General features: G+C 34.3%; 1 protein-coding gene across 1 annotated transcript in view; it reads right to left on the bottom strand.

Moving 5' to 3' along the window:
• Nucleotides 1-625: 625 nt before the first annotated feature.
• Nucleotides 626-23,596, bottom strand: part of LOC129229359 (WD repeat-containing protein 76-like) — a 75,206-nt gene continuing 52,235 nt past the window's right edge. The window contains 3 exon segments of the mRNA XM_054863688.1: nucleotides 626-1,255; nucleotides 9,953-10,006; nucleotides 14,001-14,144. Of these exon segments, the coding sequence (XP_054719663.1) occupies nucleotides 1,003-1,255; nucleotides 9,953-10,006; nucleotides 14,001-14,144 (451 nt within the window). The 3' untranslated portion in view covers nucleotides 626-1,002.

Below are 23,596 nucleotides of genomic sequence, written 5' to 3'. Positions count from 1 at the left end.
ATTTTTTTTCTCATAGCGCGGGGCTCCCGTAGCATTTGCTACTTCTGCTCTATGGCTAATCCGGCCCTGCGTAACTGTTCTGTTCCATATTTGATTGCACATTGCCTTATTTCTGGATATGGAATGGAAATTTTCCGCACTGGATATTATAAGTAAGGTAAAGGCATTGATAAAGAATCATAAGCATTATCTAGTGCTGCCATGATCACACTAATATGCACATGGTATTTTCAAACCTTTTTATATTCATAATGATTAGTTCAAAGTTTTTACATTCTTTAGTATACTATACATTTCACAAATAAAAAAACCTAATACTGATTTTAGTATTTTAATTCTAACTTTTTCGAGTGAAGGACACAGGTTCACCTCTTGTAGAGAAATATTTATATTGTTCATGTAGGGGTGCCCATTGCACTAAGAGTTATAGTGCACCCCCCCCCCCAGCTTTTCGAACGGCTCTACTTACCCCCCCCCCCCCCCGACATATGGGCGCCGATGTTACAAACATGTACATATGCAAATCTTGAGTTAGAGTTTGATGCTTATAAAAATGTATTTATCTATAGTGTGTATTTATTAATGCACATTAAAAAAGATTTAAATAGGCACACAATCAAGAAAATACAAAGAGAATACTTTTATTTGCTTATACACATATTATGTTTTACTTAAAACAATACCAAGTGTATTTTTAAAATACAAAATTTGTGAAGGATAAAACATAAATTGCACAATTTCAAATCACATAACATTTTTGTGGAACCCAATCTTATCTTATATAAGTGAAAGGTTGAATGCAATGTCAAACTCATAAAAAAAAATAACTTATATACAATGGAAATAAAGTTAAAGGTTTTACACATAAAATGAATTAAAAACTCGGACATAAAATTTTTAAATAAACATTTTAAAGCTAATAAAAGTGGAATGGAAATAGTAAGTTGCCTTGACACAGGTTAAGTTTAAGATGAATGCTGAAATGAAAATTGTATTTAGTACTCAATTCATATATACATATACTTTCCCAGATGAGTTCCCGCCAGCTAGAACAGGCCTATTAGGATGAAACACATTTACACTACATATGGAATTCAAGTTTTCATCAATGAACTTATGAGCATGATTTAAGTCATGATCAAAGACTTCTATTTTTCTTGGATAACCCATGCCTCCAATGACAAAATGTTCATCACTGTTAGGGAGCCAGGTAGCTCGAAACGGTGTTAACCACCTGCCAGTAAAGTTATTATGCCTAAAATTGAAAGAAATTTCATAACAAAAAGGTTTTATAATTCACATGAAACAAGTAAAAACAGACAGTTTAAACCACTTATCAAACACATCTTATTATTTGGTTTTAAATGAAAATTTATGCCAATAAGAGTTGAAAAGAATCTAGAATAGTAGTATTTCTTTTAATTCTATAGAAAACAGAACCTCTGTATGGCCAGAAAACTTAACTTATACACAATTACAGGGGATGGTCATAAATAACTTGGTGTCATCACTGGAACAAAATTTGCATGCAGTCTCAATGTTAAAAGAGATGAATTATTATGAAAAACTTTGACTCAATGAAATGCTAAAAAATGTGCTGTGTGCTCCCGTCTCCATTAAGATTATTTTATGACTGCTAAACCATGCAATTTAGTTCTTTTAAGCGATAAAGATTGCTTATTGTGTTCACCTGGCTTTGCTCAATGCCTGGCACTTATCTGTTGTTGTTGTTCTGTGGCAAGGACAAAATGAAAATATAAAAATAGTTACTATAAAACAAAAGACAAAATTTTTTTTTAAAAAGTCAGATTGAGTTGAAGGCTTGAAGTACAGCCCTGGTGACTACTACTTAAGCCTTGTCTGTATACAGCGTTTATTTTGTACAGTTCAGATCTATTTAGAAGAGCACTTATGATGGGCAGGTAATTGGAAACGTGCTAGGGGTCAAGTTGCTTCCCCGGGTAATGTAGGCACTCTTGGAAGATTCTAGATACATCGGGCATGATATTCATGCTCTTCAAGTGCCTCGTTCTAAGTTTGGTGATCATGGTAGTCCCCGTGGCAGAAAGCTGCCGACACGGCGACATTGTCGCAGAATGAGAGAGAGTTTATGCAGAAAGATTTTGCACTAAGGAGGGAAAATAAAGAATAGGGGAAAAAAAGGTCAGCAATAAAATCATTCTGCAGAACATTACCAATGGATAGCTGTTTCACGGTAAAAAATGTAACTGGACTATGAATTAAGGAAAATGGCTGATTTCCTTCGAAAAATAAAATAATTGCGACATTTTACAAAAAAAAAAAACTTTGGCGAGCGCCAAATCGAGCGATCATTGATGACTGTGGTAGTCTGCAACATCGGAGATCGGGAGGTATCGCAGGGATTAAAACCAGTTCTAACCAGAACTTCTCACCACGTGGAGCGATTTTAAAGCAACCCTGTATATTGATCAAAGAAGAATGGCTGGCAACGCACATGTTTGTGTTTGTTTGAAAGACTTGTGCCGACTTGCTTTTTTTTCACTTCTGTTGAAAAATTAATTTAAGCCCTTAAAAATTGCTTATTTGTGGTGTCGCAAGTTGCAGCAACAGAAAACAGATGGAATACTTGATAAATTGTGTTTTCTTTTGAGCTGACCAATCGTTATTCAGATAGGGGTGCTTACATGAATGAAAACCTTTCTCTCTTTGAAGAAGTTAGATTTTTTTCTAAATGCATATTCTAATAAAATTATTTTTTCTTCGTATGGAAAGGGAACTTTTGTTTGCTCTAGTACTTGTTTTAAATTCTTTTTTTTTTCACATGAGGGAGAGGGCAGGGGAGCCCACCTCGAGCGGGAGGGGGGAGGGCGGTCATGGCGCATACTCAGGACATTAAAATTTGTAAAGGGGGGAGTTGTTTTGAGAGGTATTTTTTCATTGGGAGGTTTCTGCGATATTGAAGGGGGTGCGACCTTGCCCTTAAGGGGGGGGGGGGGGCAATCCCTGGGTGGGATTTCTTTTTTGCTTTAGTTTTTTTAATAAAATCCTATTTTCTTCTGGGGGGGGTGGTTGAATTCCATTTTTTCTGACTAAAATGTGTTTTTTAATTAAATTTATTTTCCTTTTGGGGAGAGGGGGATAATTTGTTTATAATCTTGTGTATTGCATATATCAATTTTTGATGCGAGGGTGCCCTTTATTTATTTTTTTTCTCGAAATCACATGAGTGTTTTAGGTTTTTTTTTTCTTCAAACTGTGATCCATGTTTTAATTAAATTCATTTTCCTTTGGGGGGAGGGGGATACTTCGTTTTAGTTGTGTAAAATGCATATTTTAATACAGGTTTTTGTTTTTGTGGGAGGAGGAGGAGTGATCCTTTATTTTTTTCAAATCACATGCATGTTTTAGTTTTTTTTTTTTTTGGTGGGGGGGGGGGCACCGGATTGTAATTAATATTTTAATTAAAAATTATTTTTTCTTCGGATCTTATTTCTTTGAGTATTGAATAGATTTTGCATCTGTATTTTTCTGGTATTGAGAACTACAGATAAGTAAGTGCTTAGAGATTAAGACTGGAAACTCAAATATGAGAGTGGCATCTCTGTTTAAACAATCGCCCCAGCTATAACATAATAATTTACACTAGCATTACATAAATTAGCATAATAATTTACATTGCTTTTGGTTTGATTTGATTTTTTTCTCCACTTACCAATTGCTGTTACCATGATGTTAATATTTTTTACCATATAGATTTAGCTGAAGGTCACTTTTTTTCTCCTGAAAGAAGTGACCCCCCCCCCTTTTTTTTTCCAGAGCTGAAAATCAGTTGGAAGCCCTGATACTGAGCTTTAATGCTTTTCGTTTTTGTATAAATGAATTTACCTAAACAAGAAGTTGTGTGAAATTCGTTAAATAAATTTTCACTTTTGAAATGAACTGCACTTAAGTTTGTCCATTAGTTCATTTTTTACTTCACGGAGCATTCTTGCAGAAAGAAAAAAGGTCCAGAAAATTTGTCGCAGAAAGTAAAATAAAATTCTGCCACAGGGATGGTAGTTATGTCTCTGTTGTAGTTTAGTTCAGGTAAGAAGCATTTCGTCTTTGAGTAAGCACAAAATCTTATTTTAGTGACTGCATTTACATCAGACGTGTAGTGGATAAGGAAGTAGGATCAATAGTTCTAGCTTCCTTGGCATGAGAATGACGCTTATGTCAAATTGCTTTTTATCAGTTATACTTTGCGAGCATTTATATTATGCATAGCTGAATTCTTTATACAGAATGTTAAAAACTCATGAATTTGTTCACATTAGCCATTCTTCATAATAACTATGAGTAAGTAAAATTACAAAGGAAAAAAGGCATATTTTACATAATATTACTCTACAACTCACTTATAATGTCTATTTTTTCAAATTTGTTGTGCTTTTCTTTTTATGCTCATCATCACTTAAGGCTCTTAAAAGATTGCCAAAACAAACATTTAATTCAATTGAAACATACAATGAGGAACCTGCATGCATTTTTTTTTTTAAATGAAAATTTATGCCATTTTATAACGATAGACACCGATTTCAGTTCATTCGGACGGCTAGTTATTTTTTAATCAATTTTTAAAGTCTCCCGATTAGCCCAGCCCCCTTAGTTTCCCCATCTCCGCTGATGACGTCAAGATTCATTCCCGCTCCCCGCTCCTTCTGGCACTGGACGCATGTGCGTGCATAGAACAACGCTATCATTCTCAAGAAGGCTACACGCACAAACTGCCGAACTGCAAGTACTATATTTTACCTCATTGAAATATTCAGCATCGTACATAACAAGTTGAATATTGTTAGAGTACCAAGAGAGAAGAATAGTGCAATGCCATCAACACTATTAAAAAGAGAGAGAGAGAAAAAAAACTAAATTGTGTTATTCACTCTTCTGTTGCAAAAGTTACTTTACAGAAACTAACAGAATTGTACATTAATTATATAAAATTGTTTTACTTTTTACAAAAATATCCCTGATCACTTCTCCCCCCCCCCCTTTTTTATTCTTCGAATTGAAACGAGTTTATTTTCTTTGAGGATAGAATGTTATTTTTTATGTATTGATTTATTTCATTTTGCTCTGCTTCCACTATTGCATTCAAAACAATTATTGAAATCAAAAGTCTCGATTTGAATTTTGAGTAATTTTTAAGATTAAAAAAAAAGGAAGAGGCTTTTTGAATGATTTGCATCTTTAGTCTGCAAAATTCATGAATAAAAATAATAATGAATAAATAAAATACTTTACGAGCAAACAATAAAAATGAGGAAGAAACATATTGAAGAAATGATAAATTTTCAAAAATTTTAAATTTAAAATCACATTTCCTTTTTACTTCAAAACATATTGAAAAAAGCAGAAAATTCGAAAGGAGTTACAATAAAGATTAATATAGTTTTCATTTATTAATTTGTATTACTTTCCTCTGCTCTAACTTCTGCGTCCAAAACCCGGGTCGTACGAAGACGTAACGTTACCCTCCCCCACGCCCCCCCCCCATGCGACCAGAAAAATTAAACTGGTTCGTTGTAACTTCAACGCACAATAGACGAACGTCTTCGTAATTTAACTGTTAATGAATAAAAGTCTGAATAGGTAGTAATATCAAAAATGTAGCAAATGAAACTTTTATTTATATTTATTAAGTGTTAGCTTTTCAAAAACAATTTTTGAAAAAAGGAAAAGTGTTAAAAAACTAAATTATATTTATCTGTAAAATGTCACTATATCAAATAAAAAAGAAGCAATCAAAAATTAATTCAATACGAATTTAAATCAATCTGAAAACATGTATAAGCATTTAAAAGCACAAAAAAAAAATGGATATTAATTAACCTAACACATTACGTGTTATTTTTCAGATCAATAATACCAATCTGAACTGGCCAAAATAAAAAAAAATAAAAATAAAGAGAATGGGGTTGTTTCCGAAATTGATAAGAAATATTTTTTTCCAGAAAGAGCATGCTTAAAAACATAGGATTTGACCATTTTTTAAATAATTTGACAAAGTTTAATATTCTTAAAAATTATATTAATCGGTGCGCAGATTCAATTTCCTTTTTTTTACGCTTCTGCACATGACACCACAAGTGATGAAATACCATTCACTGATGCCATTACTGCAGAGCACAATATTTAATTCACTTCCGAATTATCATAACCTGGAAACGTGCTAGACAGCAAGCGTAAACATTCAGCGCGCCCAAGTTCATCACTTTTGATGTCATAAAGACCACGCCTTGTTTGAAAAATCAGACGTTTTGAAAAATTAATTAAAAATTTAACGTTTTGAAAATAAAAGTTTTTCCTGGTTCCGTGATATTTCTTTTTCGTTCTATAAACTTCAGTGATTAAAAGTAGTACTTTTGACTGATGGAAACAACCCCATTAGGAGAAAAAAGCGCGTAAATTTGACAAAGATAGAAAACAGTAAAGTTGATATCTGCTTAATGGTATAAAGTATTAAATTAAGAAGGTTTATTCCCCATATTCCATGCGGGGAGAGATATCTGCCTAGCTTGACACTTGCAACTTGTTTGATATCTTAATTTATTTTTTGAGTGTCATTATTTTTCATGGCTAAAATGGCAAGTAGTGTTTATTTGCTTTGCCTCATTAATGAACACAAATACTGTTTTATGAATGTCAGCATATTTTGAAAGCTGTGACAGTCACTCAGGCCTGATTAAGGCACCAGTTTACAAGGCCCTGGGCCTGGGGTCAATCTTCCTAAGGGACTTCGATTTTTTAAAAAACCTATGCACAGTCTTAAAAAATCATGTATTTTTGTGAAAATGGAAAAAAAAAATCATGAATCATGTTTTAAGTAAATGTTAAACATTATTTTGCTTTTTCTTAAAGTGATAGAATAGAGGGGGGGGGGCTTCCAAAGCATCTCAGGTAGCATCAACTCATCGGATGTTGCTCGGCCGATCATCGACTCCTCCTAAACTCATCTCGTAATGCACGCTGATATCGTTGTGATCAGAATCCGAGAACAGTTTTCGATGAGCTGTTTTTTATCGGAAAACTATATCCTTACGATCAAATTTCCCGATGAAAATTTGCCGAGCTGCCTTTTATCGGAAAAAGAGATCGTAACGATCAAATTTTCCGATGAAAATTTGCCGAGCTGCTTCTCATCGGAAACAGAGATCGTAATGATCAACTTTACCGATGAAAATTTGTCGAGCTACATTTCATCGGAAAAAGAGATTGTATTGATCAAATTTTCCGATGAAAATTTTCCGAGCGAAGTTTCATCGAAAAACGAAATCGTAACGATCAAATTTCCCGATGACAATTTGCTGAGCTACATTTCATTGGAAAAAGAGATCTTAACGATCAAATTTTCCGATGAAAATTTGCCGAGCCGCATTTCATCGGAAAAAGAGATCGTAACGATCAAATTTTCCTATGAAAATTTGCCGAGTTACATTTCATCTAAAAAAAAGTAGGTCGTTTAAATTTTCCGATAAAAATTTTCCCAATCTAAAATTTTAGGAAATCTCCCAACTGTTAAAATAGGATAAGTTTTATTATTCGAATATCCGACTATTGATCAAACGTAAGGCTAAACGGATCAACATTCAGGGTTGAGAATCGGAGGAAAAATGACAGAGACTTCGACTCCGAATCCGACTCCTGGATTTTGGAAGAATTTACTCCGATTTGCTGCAAAATCAATTCCACTTTAAATCTACGATTCCAACCCGATTACCTCACTGGAATTGCGAACAAAATGAGACCCCGACTCTTGAATGATTTCTCTCTATCTCCAAAACAATTCCACTCTGTTCAATTTGACTCCCAAAATTACCGACTCCGACTCGGTTTGCGGGCAAAATGATCGACTCCGACTCTTCACTAGCTGGAACCACAAGTATATTCACAGAATGAAATTCTCACTTTCCGTTCAGAAATCTGTCATGGCCTTGCCCCCCGAAGATGGCGCCACAAATGATTTTCCATTTAATACATTATTTTCCTACTTAGAAAGAGCATTACTTGTCTAGTGGTTAGCATATGAATCTTGTATTCCGGAGGTCTAGGGTTCGATTCCCGGCTATAGCGACTTATATTGAGCTCATGAATCACGTTCATCAAAAGTTGTTAAATTGGGAATTAAATAAACAAGTTATTAAAAAAACTAAAATATATTAAATAGTTGTCCCAAATGATGTCATCCGAAAATACCCCTCCCGAAAGTTTTCAAGATGGCGGAAGGGTCACGTGATCATCCAAGATGGCGGATCCCCCTTCCCACTGTTAATTTTTTTCCCTCCTGCTTGTCCCTATATCGCAGTTGTTACTGCTTCTCATCGTATTTTCATCCTAAATTCATCGCCTCGGAACAGCACTGCTCGTATATTGCTCCAAATCTCATCGTATTTTCATTCAAAATTCATCGCCTCGGAACAGCACACTGCTCCTATATTGCTCTAAATCTCATCCGTATAGAGAGTAAAATTCATCGTATTCCGATGATCAGATTCTACTATTGCCAATGAGACATATTGGAGCAATTTCCGATGAAAACTCATCGGAATCCGATCGGATTTCGATGTACGGCCGATGAGTTGATGCTACTCGGGATTGTAGGCCTTGGCCTCAATTTTAGTTAGTCAGGCCCTGCAGTCACTGGCACTGGTCTAGTTTGTAAAATTCTGAGTGATATCCATAAATATGGGAAAAATCTTTCATTTTTGTTTTCTTTATTAATTTTTAAATTTTACTTTAAAGTGATTTTATTTTGAATTAGTTAATGATGTACAGCTCAAAATGAATTTTTCAAAAGGGGGGGTTGTCTCAATAAACCGTACTCCCATGACATCGGTCAATAAATGCTCTGTATTTAATTTATTGTGTAAACAATATGAAGTAATTTACTTGTGAATAAAATATTGATGTTCAATTCAAAGTCAGTTTTCTTGTTGTTGGAATTTCGGTGGTTGAGGGTGGGTGATTCACAGCTAAGATATACACCTCTTCCTCTTCTGAAGATCAAAATAAGAGCACCTTTGTTTTCAATAAACAACGGCAAACCACGCTGCGCTCCTATCCCCTTCGTTTCGACTCCTTCGGAACCGGTTCTATTGTAACCCAGGGACTGAATCTTGACGTTGTGCATGCTCCTCCTCTTTTTGTGTCACGTGAGCTTCGTTCCGTTTTTAGCTAATTTTAAGCTGCAATTTTGAAGAATCCAAGTCAGTTTTTTAAAAACTGAGTTGATTTTTGGGAGTTTTAAGTGGAGGACTATTCAAATCAACCAACGTTCTGCGATTACCCGAACCATGCAGGTTCCTCATTGCCTCGATAGATGTAAGATGTATATTTTTCTTCCATAAACCAGAGAAAGCTCAGCTGATTAACAACATGGAATAATATGCCTTATTGATGCTCTAGAAGAGCCTATAACAGTGGGGTGGTCATTTTCATTCTGTAAAGCTGTTTTAGCAATATCTGAAGAACCCTTTCAAAGAGAGGTGATATGGGTTGACAGGTGGTGGTGCCTAAAGGAAAATATAGACCATTTTATCCCTAGTCAGAAATGTAGACTCTGCAAGTTTTTAAGTCATGATTTAATACATGTTTTAGTGGGTTTTAACAAGTTGTGCAGATCTCCTCCACTGAGATAACATTAAGCTTATTTAAAAACTTTTTACTTCTTGGATAAAAATATTATTTTTAAATAGCTACTCATTATAAAATAACTAGCTATTATTGCATTCTAAGACAAGCATTATCAATTTGGTACATTGAAGAACATTTTCCCATATAATCAATACTCTGCTTGAACAAGTAATATCATGTTGATACTCAAAGTATTTGTTTGAGCCAGTATGACAGTTTACTAATTGAACAAAAAATCCCAAAGATGAAAGAGATCAAATTAACCCTTATCGAATAAAGAAATAATCAGTTATACCTGCATGCAGTTTTGAGCTTGATATCTTTGGATATAATACTGCTATCAAGAATGCTAAAAAGAAATAAAACATTTTGAAATAAAAAATATAATAAATAAAATTTTTAAGATTAAAAGAGAGCACTTTAATGCCAAAATGTGTTTGCAATATGAAAAATTTCACATGAAAATATTTTTTTAACTCTAACAAGATGAAATGCAAGGTACAAAATTACAAATTTCATGTTCATAAAGATAACTAACCCTTGAAAAATACTTTAAAGGCAATAAGAGTTGATCTGAATCAATATACAGCCTAACCTTGAAACCTTAGACCAGTTCCCAATCCTTTTTATCTTTACCCTCTAAATGACAAGCTTAATCAGATGGCGGTGGAAGCAAGTTGAGTCCAATTCACCAACCACCCTACCCAATCGACCAACATCAAATATTCAATATCAAATACTCAAGTTATCGCAGGGTTTTGACTTTCAATGAAGTTCAAAGTCTTCTATTGCCATATTTGACAACAATGGTAGTGGTATCAGCTTACACGACTTGAGCCGATCAATAAGTTCAGGATAATCTGTGGCTTGAAATTGAATTGATGAAAGCTTGAAGAATCTAACATGACGTACTACTGGCAGCTCAATCAGACTTTCAGTATTCTCCTGTAGCCTCATTCTCGTATGTGCTGTGTGTAGTCCAATATCATCGCCACATCATATTCTTTGAATGACAAAAGAACGAGTTTCTATAAATGACGGGATCAAGGATTTTTTAAAATGTTATTTGGAAAATGTCTTGTTGTTTAAATGACCTTTAGTATATGCTTCGGACCGTCTTTCATGGTGTAATGCAACTTATTACCAAATCAAACAGGAGCTATAATTTTTTCAGTATCTGCATTATGCTTGTTGGACTAATTTGGGAAACAGGAAGTCCTAACACCCAGTTAGCACAGTTAAGCATTGGGAATAATTGGGAGGTCAGGGATTCTTAATAGCTAATTCTGGATCATTTGTTGAAATATTTCTGTGCTCGGGGTATGGAAATTTCAATGAAAAGGTGAAATTTCCTTCAACAGAAAAATCACACACAAATTGAGTATTTTTTAAAGGGGTGGGGGTGGGGGGAACTTGACTTGCTGTTACCGACACATGGTGAGTCTTGAGCCTTTTTAGCGTAATGGGATATGAGTAAAGCATTAAAATGGATGTTTAATGTTCTTTGAAAGCCAATGTCCTGCCACAACTCGAGCATTTGATAACACACTTAATCGGTAGAGAAATAAGCATAACTTGTGAGTCGACAGTAGTACGTCACATTAGATTTTTCAAGCTTCAATTAATCAATTTTCAAGTCACAGATTATCTTGAACTTATTGCTCGGCTCAGGTGCAAGTTGATAACTACTACTATTGTAGTCAATTATGGTAACAGAAGACATTGAACTTCATTGAAAGTCAAAGCTCTGCCATAACTTGAATGTACCACACTTAATCGGTAGATGTGAAAACTTGTGACAGAGGCTGTAAGCAACTATTGCGAGCATGAAAACCCAGAAGATTTTCATAGAAAATAACAATCAGATCAAGAATATTTGAATATTTGGTACGAAGTCATAATTTGAAGAACTTCAGCATAATGAATCACAACCAAATTGGTTGATTGATTGGGTAAAGTGGTGAGTTGTACTCGACTTGCTGCCATCGCCACCTGGTTTGGCCTGTCATTTAGGGGGTCAGGGGTGGTCCATTGCCCCTACCGTGGCTTTGAGAAATAAATGTATTTACATTTGGGTGGGCGGAATTTGGCTGTTTTCCATTGAAACTTCCATTGAATTTGCACCCTTTGACCCTCTCCCTAGGAAAAATTTGTAATGACGGTCCTGCAGATGGTGAGTCTTGAGTCATGTCAGAATAAGAGAAATATGTATATATTTTTTTTAAAAATGCATATTTAATGGTATATTTGTATAGATTTATGTCAGCTTAAGAATTTTTTAAATAACATAACTTTTGCTTTAAAAATGGTATTTTAAGGCTTTCTGTGAGAATTCAAATGATTGACAATGTGCCCCCAAGTTTTTTCTATACATTTCAGTAACTACAAAGTGTATTTTGTATGCTATTAGAAATGAAGTAAATTATTTTTTGAAATAAATATATGCTCTTAAAATTTGTCGATTTTTTCTATTTTTTCTCAACTGGAGGGCTTTTATATGATTTCAAAGTTATTTTATAATTATTTTTCCCGTTATCAGGATGCTAATGCGCAAGTTTTCCACGTTATTAGAAATTGATTAGAATAAAAAAGTGTTTTTCGACTTACCCTAATAAACATCCAAGTTTGTTGTTTATATTTAAGTCATTTTTCAGGACTGCAGCCTTTGTCTTTTTTCACTTTTATATTTTAAACTCTATTGAGCTGTTTAAATTTTTAAATGTTATTGTAATTTTTATGTTTGTAGTTTACAGTTGCAAGACAATTTCTTACACTACCCATACTACTTCATCTATTCTCATTTGATGCTGGAACAATATTTGCATTAAGCATTTTCTTATTTTTTTTTCTCTTCTTTGAGGAATCTTTTTCTCTTCCTAAGGTTGAATTTCTAGACATAGAGGTTTTACATAAATAGGTTAAGGATTAACATGAGAGAAAGAAAAATGAATGGAATGAGATGAAATGCTAATAAACATAAAAGATTTTGTTTTGCAATACACAGGTTTTAAAAAAGACTGTATTTGGAAAAAGTATTCTACGTAATCTTACAATTGTAGATATGTTGTTTTATATCAGCATTAGAACCTGAAACTGCTCCGAAATCCGAATTGAGTCCGAATTGACAATACTATGCAAGTTGAAGCAGGCAGGCAAGGCTCAAATTTTTTAATGAGCAGCACTAGGGTGGAAGTTTGACAAGACTCAGACAACATACAACACAGTAAATAGGGGTGCCCTCTTTAAAGGGGTCAAGGCGCAGACTGTGCCATTGAAATTTTTAGGGGAGGGTTTGCTTTGAGGGGTATTTTTCTCATTCGGGGGGGGCTACACGATATTGAGGGGGTGCACCCTTGTCCTTAGGGGGGCGCACTCCTTCAGTAAACTCCTGATTATCAGCAGAATAGTGTGGCATGGTAACCGCGGATAAGCAAAAACTTACCACGGATAATCCCAATAATAGGTAAAAAGAAAAAAGATACTAGTGCTGTGGCGTCACTACGGGGGAGGGGGGGGGGGTGCCACCTGTCTAGTAGGTGATACCTAAAGTGGAATTGCAAGTATTGGAAAAATATGAAGCTAAAATGCATTTTTAAGACTAAAAATTTAAAAATTTTACGGGAGGGGGGGAGGGGGTAAACCCCCGGACCCGCTTTTATTTCTTTTTTGCACATTAGCCCACGTAAAATTTGACACAAATAAAGTTGTTACTAAAAATTGCATGAAATTTACGTTTACATATTTTCATTATTTTTTTTCCTTTGCATCTGGGGTGACACCGCAAATTATCGCCCTAGGTTTCACCCATGCCAGGTATGCCATTGATTAGTGTATACAACAACTAAAAAGGATGAATAACACTCACACATACATTTAAATTATAGCAAAAAACGATAACATTGAACATAAAAAATATATGTAAAAGCTAAAGTTCATTACTGCAAGCAGTTTACATGCAAAGGCTAGCAAGTCAGGCTAACAGTTTAACTGACACTGACCCTATTTTAAACGAAAATTGGTAGTACTGCATTTCGGATTGACGTTAATTGTCGTCATTGACGAAAATTTGAAAGACCCATGGATAATTCGACTGCAGATAGTTAGGAGTTTACAGTAGTTGGAAGAAATTATGGCAATACTCATACAATATGCATCATCTTTAATACATTTAAAAAAAAATCAAAAATGTTTCTTTGTGCAGCTTCAAATAGATTGTAAAACCAAATACTCACTAAAATGATTTTTAATACAAGCATACATATATTTGATAACACAAAATCTTTTTAACACACTTGCATAGCACGATTTTCATTTAATGAGATGAAATCATTTTAAATACTTACGCAAGAGTATCATCAAATGAAGTGCTAAGTATATTTTTTCCTGTTACAGGAGAAAAAAAGGCTGAGTTTATTGACCGCTTATGTGGCTTATTAGTTGCTATAGGTAGCTTCTGCAATTTTCTCAGGTCCCATACACGAATCATGCTAGGAAGAGAAACATTTTCATTATTTTCAACAAATGCAATACACTAGACAAAATACTGAACAGCTGACTGTTAACAAATTTACTATGCTAGGATTGATCAGGGCTTCCAACAGATTTCTAGTCTGTACCTAGGGGAAAAAAAGACCTTAGTCTTAACTTTTCTAAGTTAAAAAAAATTAGGGATGCACTATTTAATCCAGGTAATCAAAAATTAGCTTCTTTACTGATTTTCTATAATCGGCTAATTTTAGCCAATTAATCAGCTGATTTTTTTTTCACTTAACCCTTTAACAGAGGAGGTGCAGTCTCACAGACCGCTCTAAAGTTCATCACACCACCTCTATTTCATTTTCAGTCCGATTGAATGGTTTTTCCCATTAGCTTTCTGTTTTGTGACCTTGAACACCCCCCTAGTTTATCAGTATCATTAGGCAAGTGCATCTGGTTTAAATTTCATTGCGTTCTTTAGAAGCGGTCTGTGAGATCGCAACTCCCCTTCAGTGTTACAATTTTCGGCAGTAGTCGACAATTAGGGTGGATAAAAAAAAAAACGAAATTTTGAATCTTAATTTCGAATACCCACCAAAAGCTGTGTATGTGTAAGAACAATACACACGTAAAATATTATTAAGTTTCTACAACTCCTTGAGGGTCCTACCAAGGCTCAAAAAAAGGTCGGAAAAAAAGTCGAGTTTCCAAACTTTTTATGAAAATAATAAGGTTCAAAATTTTTGTTCTAATACCATTAAAGTGTTTCCTTTTAACACTCTTTTCATGTATCTTCAAAATTATTTACATTCTTTGCAGTATTAGGTTTGCACATAAGTTGGTAAAATTTCGTGAAATTAACCAAAACTTGATTTTTTTCAAGGTATTTTGCACATTGCAATATTTTTCCTTTTGAAGTCCTTTTTTTTGCAGTGACTGTGCAGAATGCAGTTTTAAATGGAAATTAAATTATACTTGATTACATTAACAGCCCAGCACCTACGACAAGGAGCATAACTGCTTCAAACTGGGCAAGTGGTAACCCGAGTAGCATCAACTCATCGGCCGATCATCGGAGGTTCATCGAAATCCGATCAAACTTTGATCAGCCGATGATCGGATTCCGATGAGTTTTCATCGGAAATTGCTCCAATATGTCTCATCGGCAATAGTAGAATCCGATGAATTTTGCTCCCTATACTGATGAGATTTGGAGCAATATACGAGCAGTGCTGTTCCGAGGCGATGAATTTTGGATGAAAATACGATGAGATTTGGAGCAATATACGAGCAGTGCTGTTCCAAGGCGATGAATTTAGGATGAAAATACGATTAGAAGTGTTGTTGTTGCTTGTCCCACTTGGCAGACAGAAACATCATACCAAGTCCATGAAGCCGTGCAAACAAAGTCCCTCCAAAACAGCAGAAGGGTTGGAATACAGCAGATTCAGGTCACAGCCGATGTAAGAGAAAATATGGGCGGGAGCAGCCTGAGTCAAATTGCATTTTGGGCACAAGGGGAAAACCTTAATACCAGCCACATGTTGCTGTGCTAGAGTGTGTCCACTTCTCAGTCGGGCTAGGACGGTTTGTTGTTCTCTACTACTTGCCCGAAGTAAAGCAGCGCCAGGGCGGGATGCTTTGTACCATTCATAAATAGGGGGCTGTCTCCAAGAGGAACTGATGCTTTGCTTAACACGGGTTGCAATTTCTGAAAAAGAAAGGCATCCGTTATGGGGAGAGATCTCTGGGCTCCCCTGACGAGCCAGCCCATCAGCAATCTCATTTCCAAATACATCAACATGTGACGGTATCCATTGAAAAGTAATGGCGAGACGTTTACTCAAGTGTTTTAGATGTTGGATTATGTTCAGAGTCGTTTTGTCACCTTGTTTCCACCATTCAGACAGATGCTGAATAGAGCTTCGGCTATCACTCAAGATCCAAATATCAGTACTGACACTCTCTGTGACGCAATAATTCAGAGCCTCCTCAATAGTTAGAAGTTCGGCCCGGAAGACGGAGCAAAAATCGGGGTTTTTAATACAAATCTTAATGCTGTTTCCTTCTCTGATATAAACACCGCTACCGGAGATAGCGCCGTCACCCCTGCTACCGTCAGTATATATTTGCAATGCATCACATGGGATTTGGTGAATAACCTCCAAAGCAAGTTGTCTAAGATACTCGGGGTGTTGGGAGCTCTTGTTGGTGTACGAGCACAAGTGAGGTTTGAAGAAAACTCGTTCATGTAATGATGGGGCAGCATCCAGACCACAAGTCAGTGAAACATATTCAACTTCATTAAAAAGGAAACCCTCGCTTTCAGCAAAGCTAAGTGGACTCTGCCTCTTAAGGCATTGATTATTCGATGAGAAGTAGTAACAACTGCGATATAGGGACAAGCAGGAGGAAAAAAAATTAACAGTGGGAAGGGGGGTCCGCCATCTTGGATGATCACGTGACCCTTCCGCCATCTTGAAAACTTTCAGGAGGGGTATTTTCGAATGACGTCATTTGGGACAATTATTTAATATATTTTAATTTTTTTAAATAACTTGTTCATTTAATTTCTAATTTAACAACTTTTGATGAACGTGATTCATGAGTTCAATCTTAGTTGCTCTAGCCGGGAATCGAACCCTAGACCTCCGGAATACGAGATTCATATGCTAACCGCTAGACAAGTTATGCTCTCTCCAAGGAGGAAAATAATGTATTAAATGGAAAATCATTTGTGGTGCCATCTATGGTATCTGTCTCCAACCATTTCTTTTGTCATAGTTTTGTCCTTTTGGCTATCGAAAAATATACTTTTCTAACCCTTCTAGTTTTCCGGTTTTGAAGAGAAGCACATACTTCCTGTTGCTGTCTTTGAATTTTATTCCCATCAACAACTTTAAAGCAATCATTTTTTGACACAGTACCAAAATCCTGTAATATTGCCGAAGCAATTGCCAGCACATCTGTCAGAAATGCAGTACTAATCACATACTCTTGCCAAGAATTTTGAAGGCCAGACAAGTGGCTTCTGTTCATGAAGAAATAAGAGAATTCTATAATCCAAATATTAACTTTAATGCATCAAATTACTCTGATGTTATCAACCGACAAGAATGTGCAATAATTGCCACGCCCCACCCCCTATTTTATCTGTCATATCTAATGAAAGTCTTCAACAATTGATTGAAAACACCAACGTCGATTTTGCGTTCATTTAGTTCCCCTGTACAACTCAGGTGGTGGAATGCTGTGTTAATGGTGACAGAAGCTTCTTTGTTCATGAGTAGTCAATCGGCTTCATACGAGCAAAAACCAAATCTCGAAGTATCATGTCATCGTTTGAATTAAAAAAAGAGGTTTCATGAATGGATGTGATGAACTGACTATTTTCTGTGGCTTTAACTGATACGTTTCAAGCCCCTCATTTGTGAAACATTGATGCTTATATGTTAGAGCGACTGTGTGTGAGTAAATATACATTCTTTGTACACAATTCCCTTCTCTCTATGTTTTTTAGCTACTACAACTAAATCATTTTGATAATTTACTTCTAATGTAAAATACATTTATACTTAATACATGTCACTCACAGATGGAAAAGGTAGAATAAAGGGTGTCCCAAAATTAACGCAAGATTTGAATTAAATAGAAAATACAGTTTTTAATACTTTAATTGTAATTTCTTTATTGAATCGTGAAGTACATAGGATAGGGTTATTTATGAAATAAAACATTGGCAAATGGCCTCCACGGCTTTGCATACACATACACACTCTTTTATAAAAATTTTCCATTACCATTTTGCATAAATCTGGCTGAATTTCGTTGATGCAGCGTTGAATTTCTTCCTTTAATGCACAGGTGGTTTCAGACTTGTTGACATAGACAAGTGATTTTAAATAACCCCATTAAAAAAAAAATCTAATGGTGTTAAATCTCATGATCTAGGGGGCCAATTTTGATCACCAAAACGAGAGAGTACACGACCTGGAAATGTCTTATGAAGTAACTGAATTGTTTCTCGGGCTCTATGGCATGTGGGGCCGTCTTGTTGAAACCACATATTGGCCACATCAATATTATCCAATGCCGACAGAAGGAACTGTGTTACCATGTTGCGGTATAGAGCACCAGTAACAGTCACTGCTTGACCAGCCTCATTTTCAAAAAAGTATGGCCCAATGATGCCTCCAGCCCAAAATCCACACCAAACTGTGACACGTTGTGGATGCATTTGTTTTTCAATAATCACATGTGGGTTCTCCAAACCCCAAAATTGGCAATTTTGACGATTAACAAAACCATCAAGATGAAAATGTGCTTCATCGCTTAAGATAATTTTGCTCGAAAAATCAGCATCCATTTGATGATGTCCAATAACCCATTCAACAAACTCTCTTCGGTGTGCATGGTATTAGGTTTCAGTTGTTGGGTTAGTTGAATTTTGTAAGCATGGAGACACAGATCTTTAGTAAGTATACGCTGCATAGAGCTTTTTGAAATTTGCCGTTCTTGTCCACGACGCCGAATTGATTTTCCTCGATTGTAACTAACACTTTCACGCACAGCATCGATATTTACATTTGAATGGCTTGTTTTTGGACGACCAGTGCGTTTGACATCTCCAACTAATCCAGTCTCCTTGAATTTTCCAATTAATCTCTTCACCGTAGACGAAGTTCAAACACTATTCCGACCATATTTTGAATTAAAATTTCGAACTGCGGCTGCTAAACTTTCATTATTTTTGTAATACTGTTCAATAATAAAGACACGTTGTTCTATCGTATAACGCTCCATTTTTTTAAACCCTAACCTCTCAGCTATCAATTGTTATGCCAATACTATTTTGCACCAATGGCAACAAAATCAAATCCTGCATTAATTTTGCAGGCCTAGGAACAAAATAAGCACCCAAAAAAGTAGAGAAAAGATACTTAAAACCATAAAAAAGAGACTAAAAAGTAGACAAGCTCAGGCCTATTTTGCAGTAGCCCAGGGGCATGTGCCTTCTACTTTTTCGGGTAGAATAAATTTCACTAATCCATTTAATATTTTAACAGTATGAAAAAAAACCTTTATAACTATTGCATAAAATTCATACTATATTTGAAAAAAAAAAGTTTGCTCAACAATCATAGCAGAAGCACTGACTGTGTGTTATATGCCAAAGGAGTGATATTCGAATCAATACAAAAAAATACATTTTACTTTTATAACTAGTTTGCTTCAGTTTCAAGGCGCATTTTATTAATTTTATATTTCAATTTGTCCACCGGCGTTTCTCTGATAAGATCAGTAAGATGACAAGGTGAGTGTGTGCCTGTGTGATTAGCATTTATTTCAGGATGCAAATTTGAATTGAGGACTGCTATTTCAACTTTTAAGGAAAAAGGAAAGAAACATGGTACATAAACAGCAAAACTATAACATAATGGGTAAATGGTACCAATGTAATCTTAACTGCATTATGGGTTCAGAAACAAAAAGGAACACTTGCTGTTAAATTCAAGTTTTAACATTATTCTATACAATAAATGCTATAAATGTATAATTGCTGTAGCCTAGTTAAGGGGTCACAGTACTTTTCAAACATTTTTTTAAAATTTAAGTACATTTTATACTTTTTTGAAACTATAACATTAATACTCATTTCTTAATCAATAATTTATTTTCAAAATTTAAAAATATTGCCTATTTTTAAAAAAATTCCAAAAAAAAAAGAAAAAATTTTCAATTTTTTGAAATCCCTAAGGCTTTTTTTATTTTTGCACTAATTTAAAATATTTTTTTTTTGCTAAACGATCACTATAATCATCTCTAAAAATCTGTGCATTCATTTGCTTATGACTTTGTTAGAAAATTTTCTGTGATTAATTATGTAAAAAAGTTTTTTTTTTAATTGGTTTTTAAAGGTTTAACATGCTCTAAACATTTGAGTAATTTATAAAATGCTTATCCAATGCACAGTTTTGTCAAATATGTTATCCCAATTGCAAAAAGTATTACTTTAAAGCTGTATCTTTAATAGAAAAAAATCCTTAGGGATTCTAAGGACACGAAAACGCAAAAATACCATCATCAAGAAAAAGCAGTTTAAAGTTTTTCTTTTGCATAAGAACACATAGCAAGCACGGCCTAAAACCACTCACAACTTTTTAATATTTGAACTAAAGCGATGAAACTTTATCCCTGTGTTCAGAATAGTTTTTAGTTTTGAAATAAGCAATAAATTTTTTTTTGATTTTAACATCATTTTTGAGGTACTGTAACCCCTTAATTTTTTTCCAAATAACATGCCCAAGAGAATATATTCGGCTGAAACCCTGCCACATGAACTATAACTTATAAACACTCAATAAAAACCCATAGGTCCATTTATTAAGATTAACACTGGATAGCAGAATTAACATGAATTACAAAAAAATATATAACCCAATGACAACCTTAGAAATAAGAAACTTGAATCATGACAATTTGAATAAATTTGGGTTGTGCCCCCTCCCTCTCTCCCAAAAAATGCAAAATATACTGCATTGATAACATAGGGTCTGGTGGGGTAAAGTGGTCATAAAATTGTAGGTTTTCAATTTTGGTGGATAATAAATACAACAAATTATTTAAACACTTCAACTTTTTTTGTTGTTATTTTACATTGCATTATTAAAGAACACAGTACATTGAAGTTATTTTTATGGTTACAAGTATATGCACTAATATATGTGTGTATTCATGAGTATATATGTGTCGTGTAAACATGAGTAAACACGTTCATATAAGAGTAGATATATGTATACATCAGATACATGTATGCACGTGCCTACTCAAGTATATACCTGTATACAAGAGTATATAAACATGTATACATGATTACCTAAAGGAGTGTTGAGGTATCTACACGAGTATATATGTGTCATGTTTATATACGTATAACGTATACATTATATACACGTATAAACAAACGTCATATGCATGTATGCACTTGTATCTCGAGTATACACGTGCATACCTGAATATATACGTGTATAGTAGACGTATATACACATATATGTACAGGTATGCATGTGGGTACATACACAAGTGTACATAAATGTATATACGGGTATACACGAGTTAATTCGTGGATGCATCCAGTGCGTGTTTGTACGTATCTACTCAAGTATATACATGTATATATGGAAGCATGATTATATACGTATGTATACGTGTAAACACAATTATATACCTGAAAAGACGTATATACGTACATTTACAAGTATACACCAGTATATATATGTATACATCAGTATATACGCTTATATACATGTATGCCTACAGAGTGAATCCAAGCTCTGGAACAAAAATATAAGGGATGTGAGAGGGGAGGATAAAATGCAAAGAATAATTAGGAGCTTATGGTCGCTGATGCGCTACATGCACACAAAGCCAGAAACTGATAGATGCAAAACAGATCAAAAAATTTTTACACAAAGATGATTTTACTCAAAATTTTAGTTTTTAAGAAATATTTAGATCACTTGTTAAAAGTTACGGCCCGTAGTAGTTCTAATACACGCATCGCAACAAAGGCGCAGCGACGTATAAAAGTTTTTCAAAAGTCTCGTTATTAAAACAGAGAGGTCTTTGTGATTACGACGCCTGTATTACAGCTGCAGGCCGCAGATTTCTTCAATCGCTTTAAAACTTTCTTACGACCTAAAATGTTGTGTAGAATTGTCTTAGCATAACAAATTTGTTACCTGTTTTGAATCCATCCGTCTTTGGCTTTGCGTGCATGTAGTGCGTCAGCATTGTGTTTGTGACCATATGTTTCTTACACGCATCGCAACAAAGGCGCAGCGACGTATAAAAGTTTTTCAAAAGTCTCGTTATTAAAACAGAGAGGTCTTTGTGATTACGACGCCTGTATTACAGCTGCAGGCCGCAGATTTCTTCAATCGCTTTAAAACTTTCTTACGACCTAAAATGTTGTGTAGAATTGTCTTAGCATAACAAATTTGTTACCTGTATTGAATCCATCCGTCTTTGGCTTTGCGTGCATGTAGTGCGTCAGCATTGTGTTTGTGACCATATGTTTCTTATTATTCTTGCTTCTTATCCTCCCGTCTAACACCTTTTAAAATTTTCCCAAGAGTTTAAACTCACTCTGTATACTTGTATATCATATGCTTGTATGTAAGTGTCTACTCGAGTACGTACGTGTATATACGTATAAGTGTTTGTATACATACGAGTAAAAGCAAATATATACGTGTATAGTCAAATGTATATCTGCATAGATAAAAAATACCCATATCGCAGATACCCATATACGTATTTATTGATGCATTTATGTGAATACGTTTATGTATGTGCCTACACAAGTATGTGCGTATGCATATGTATATACTCGTATATTTAACCCTACTTACTGTAAAAACAATACATATTAAGTGAAATTAATATTTAATTTATATCTGCCTTATACTTAACTATTAAGTGACATTAGAAGAACAATATTCGTTAAGCCTAATATTATGACCACTTTACCCCATCTTACTGAAATTGTTCTAAAAAATTATCTAAAATATATTCAGCTAACTGCTAATGAGTAAGCGATCTTAAAACATGTAGGAAGCTTCCTGTGCCTCAATCTGTTCATAATCCTAACAAACAAAATTTCCCAAAAAAGTTAAAAGAGGTGTTTAGATTTTTAAAATTTTCATATTTACACAAAACTTTTTTTTTTTTTTACCAAATAAAATTTTGCCAATTTTGAAATTTCGTATTCAAAATGTAGTTTCTAACTCACCACACTTAAAATAAAATTTTCATATTCATTCGAACATTTATTTCCAAGCTATAGTCATTTATTTGACGTATGACCACTTTACCCCATTGACCACTTTCCCCCACCAGACCCTATAAAATTTAAATTTTACTTTAAATCTAGTATTTTTTAAAAAATGCTTCATTAATGGTTAAAAGACTGAAATTAAATTACTTAATGTATCAGAGATTAAAAGCAAACCATTATTTATTTTTTATTTTTGCTTTATCTTCTAAAGTTCTTAAATATTCTTTTTTTCTCCATTTGAAAAACAGCGATAATAAATATCATACAAATAACTTGTGTTTCAAAATACTATCTTAATTTAAAAACAAATAAAAATCAAATAACTCAGTCTTTCAAATCTAAAATACTGTGAGCATTAATAAGCAAAACAAGAAAAGTTATTAAAAATAATTCATTCTAAGTCAGGAATATAGTAACATAATTTCTACAGCGGTTTCGTACGATAAAACAGAGCCTGCGCTAAGCATTTGTCACCACCCCAAATGCTATAAAACCATAACAGCGAAAAAACTCCAATGAGGCAAAAATATTGGCTAACATAAAATTCTTAGAAATTTTCACAAAAAAAAAAAAAAAAAAAAAAAGATTTTTCCTCAATTCTAAAAACTATTATTAGAAATTATG

This window comes from Uloborus diversus, chromosome 1 (genome assembly GCF_026930045.1).
Source record: "Uloborus diversus isolate 005 chromosome 1, Udiv.v.3.1, whole genome shotgun sequence".
NCBI lineage: Eukaryota > Metazoa > Arthropoda > Arachnida > Araneae > Uloboridae > Uloborus > Uloborus diversus.
The sequence above is the reverse complement of the archived record's forward strand: the minus strand, read 5'-3'. Positions and strand labels throughout refer to the sequence as shown.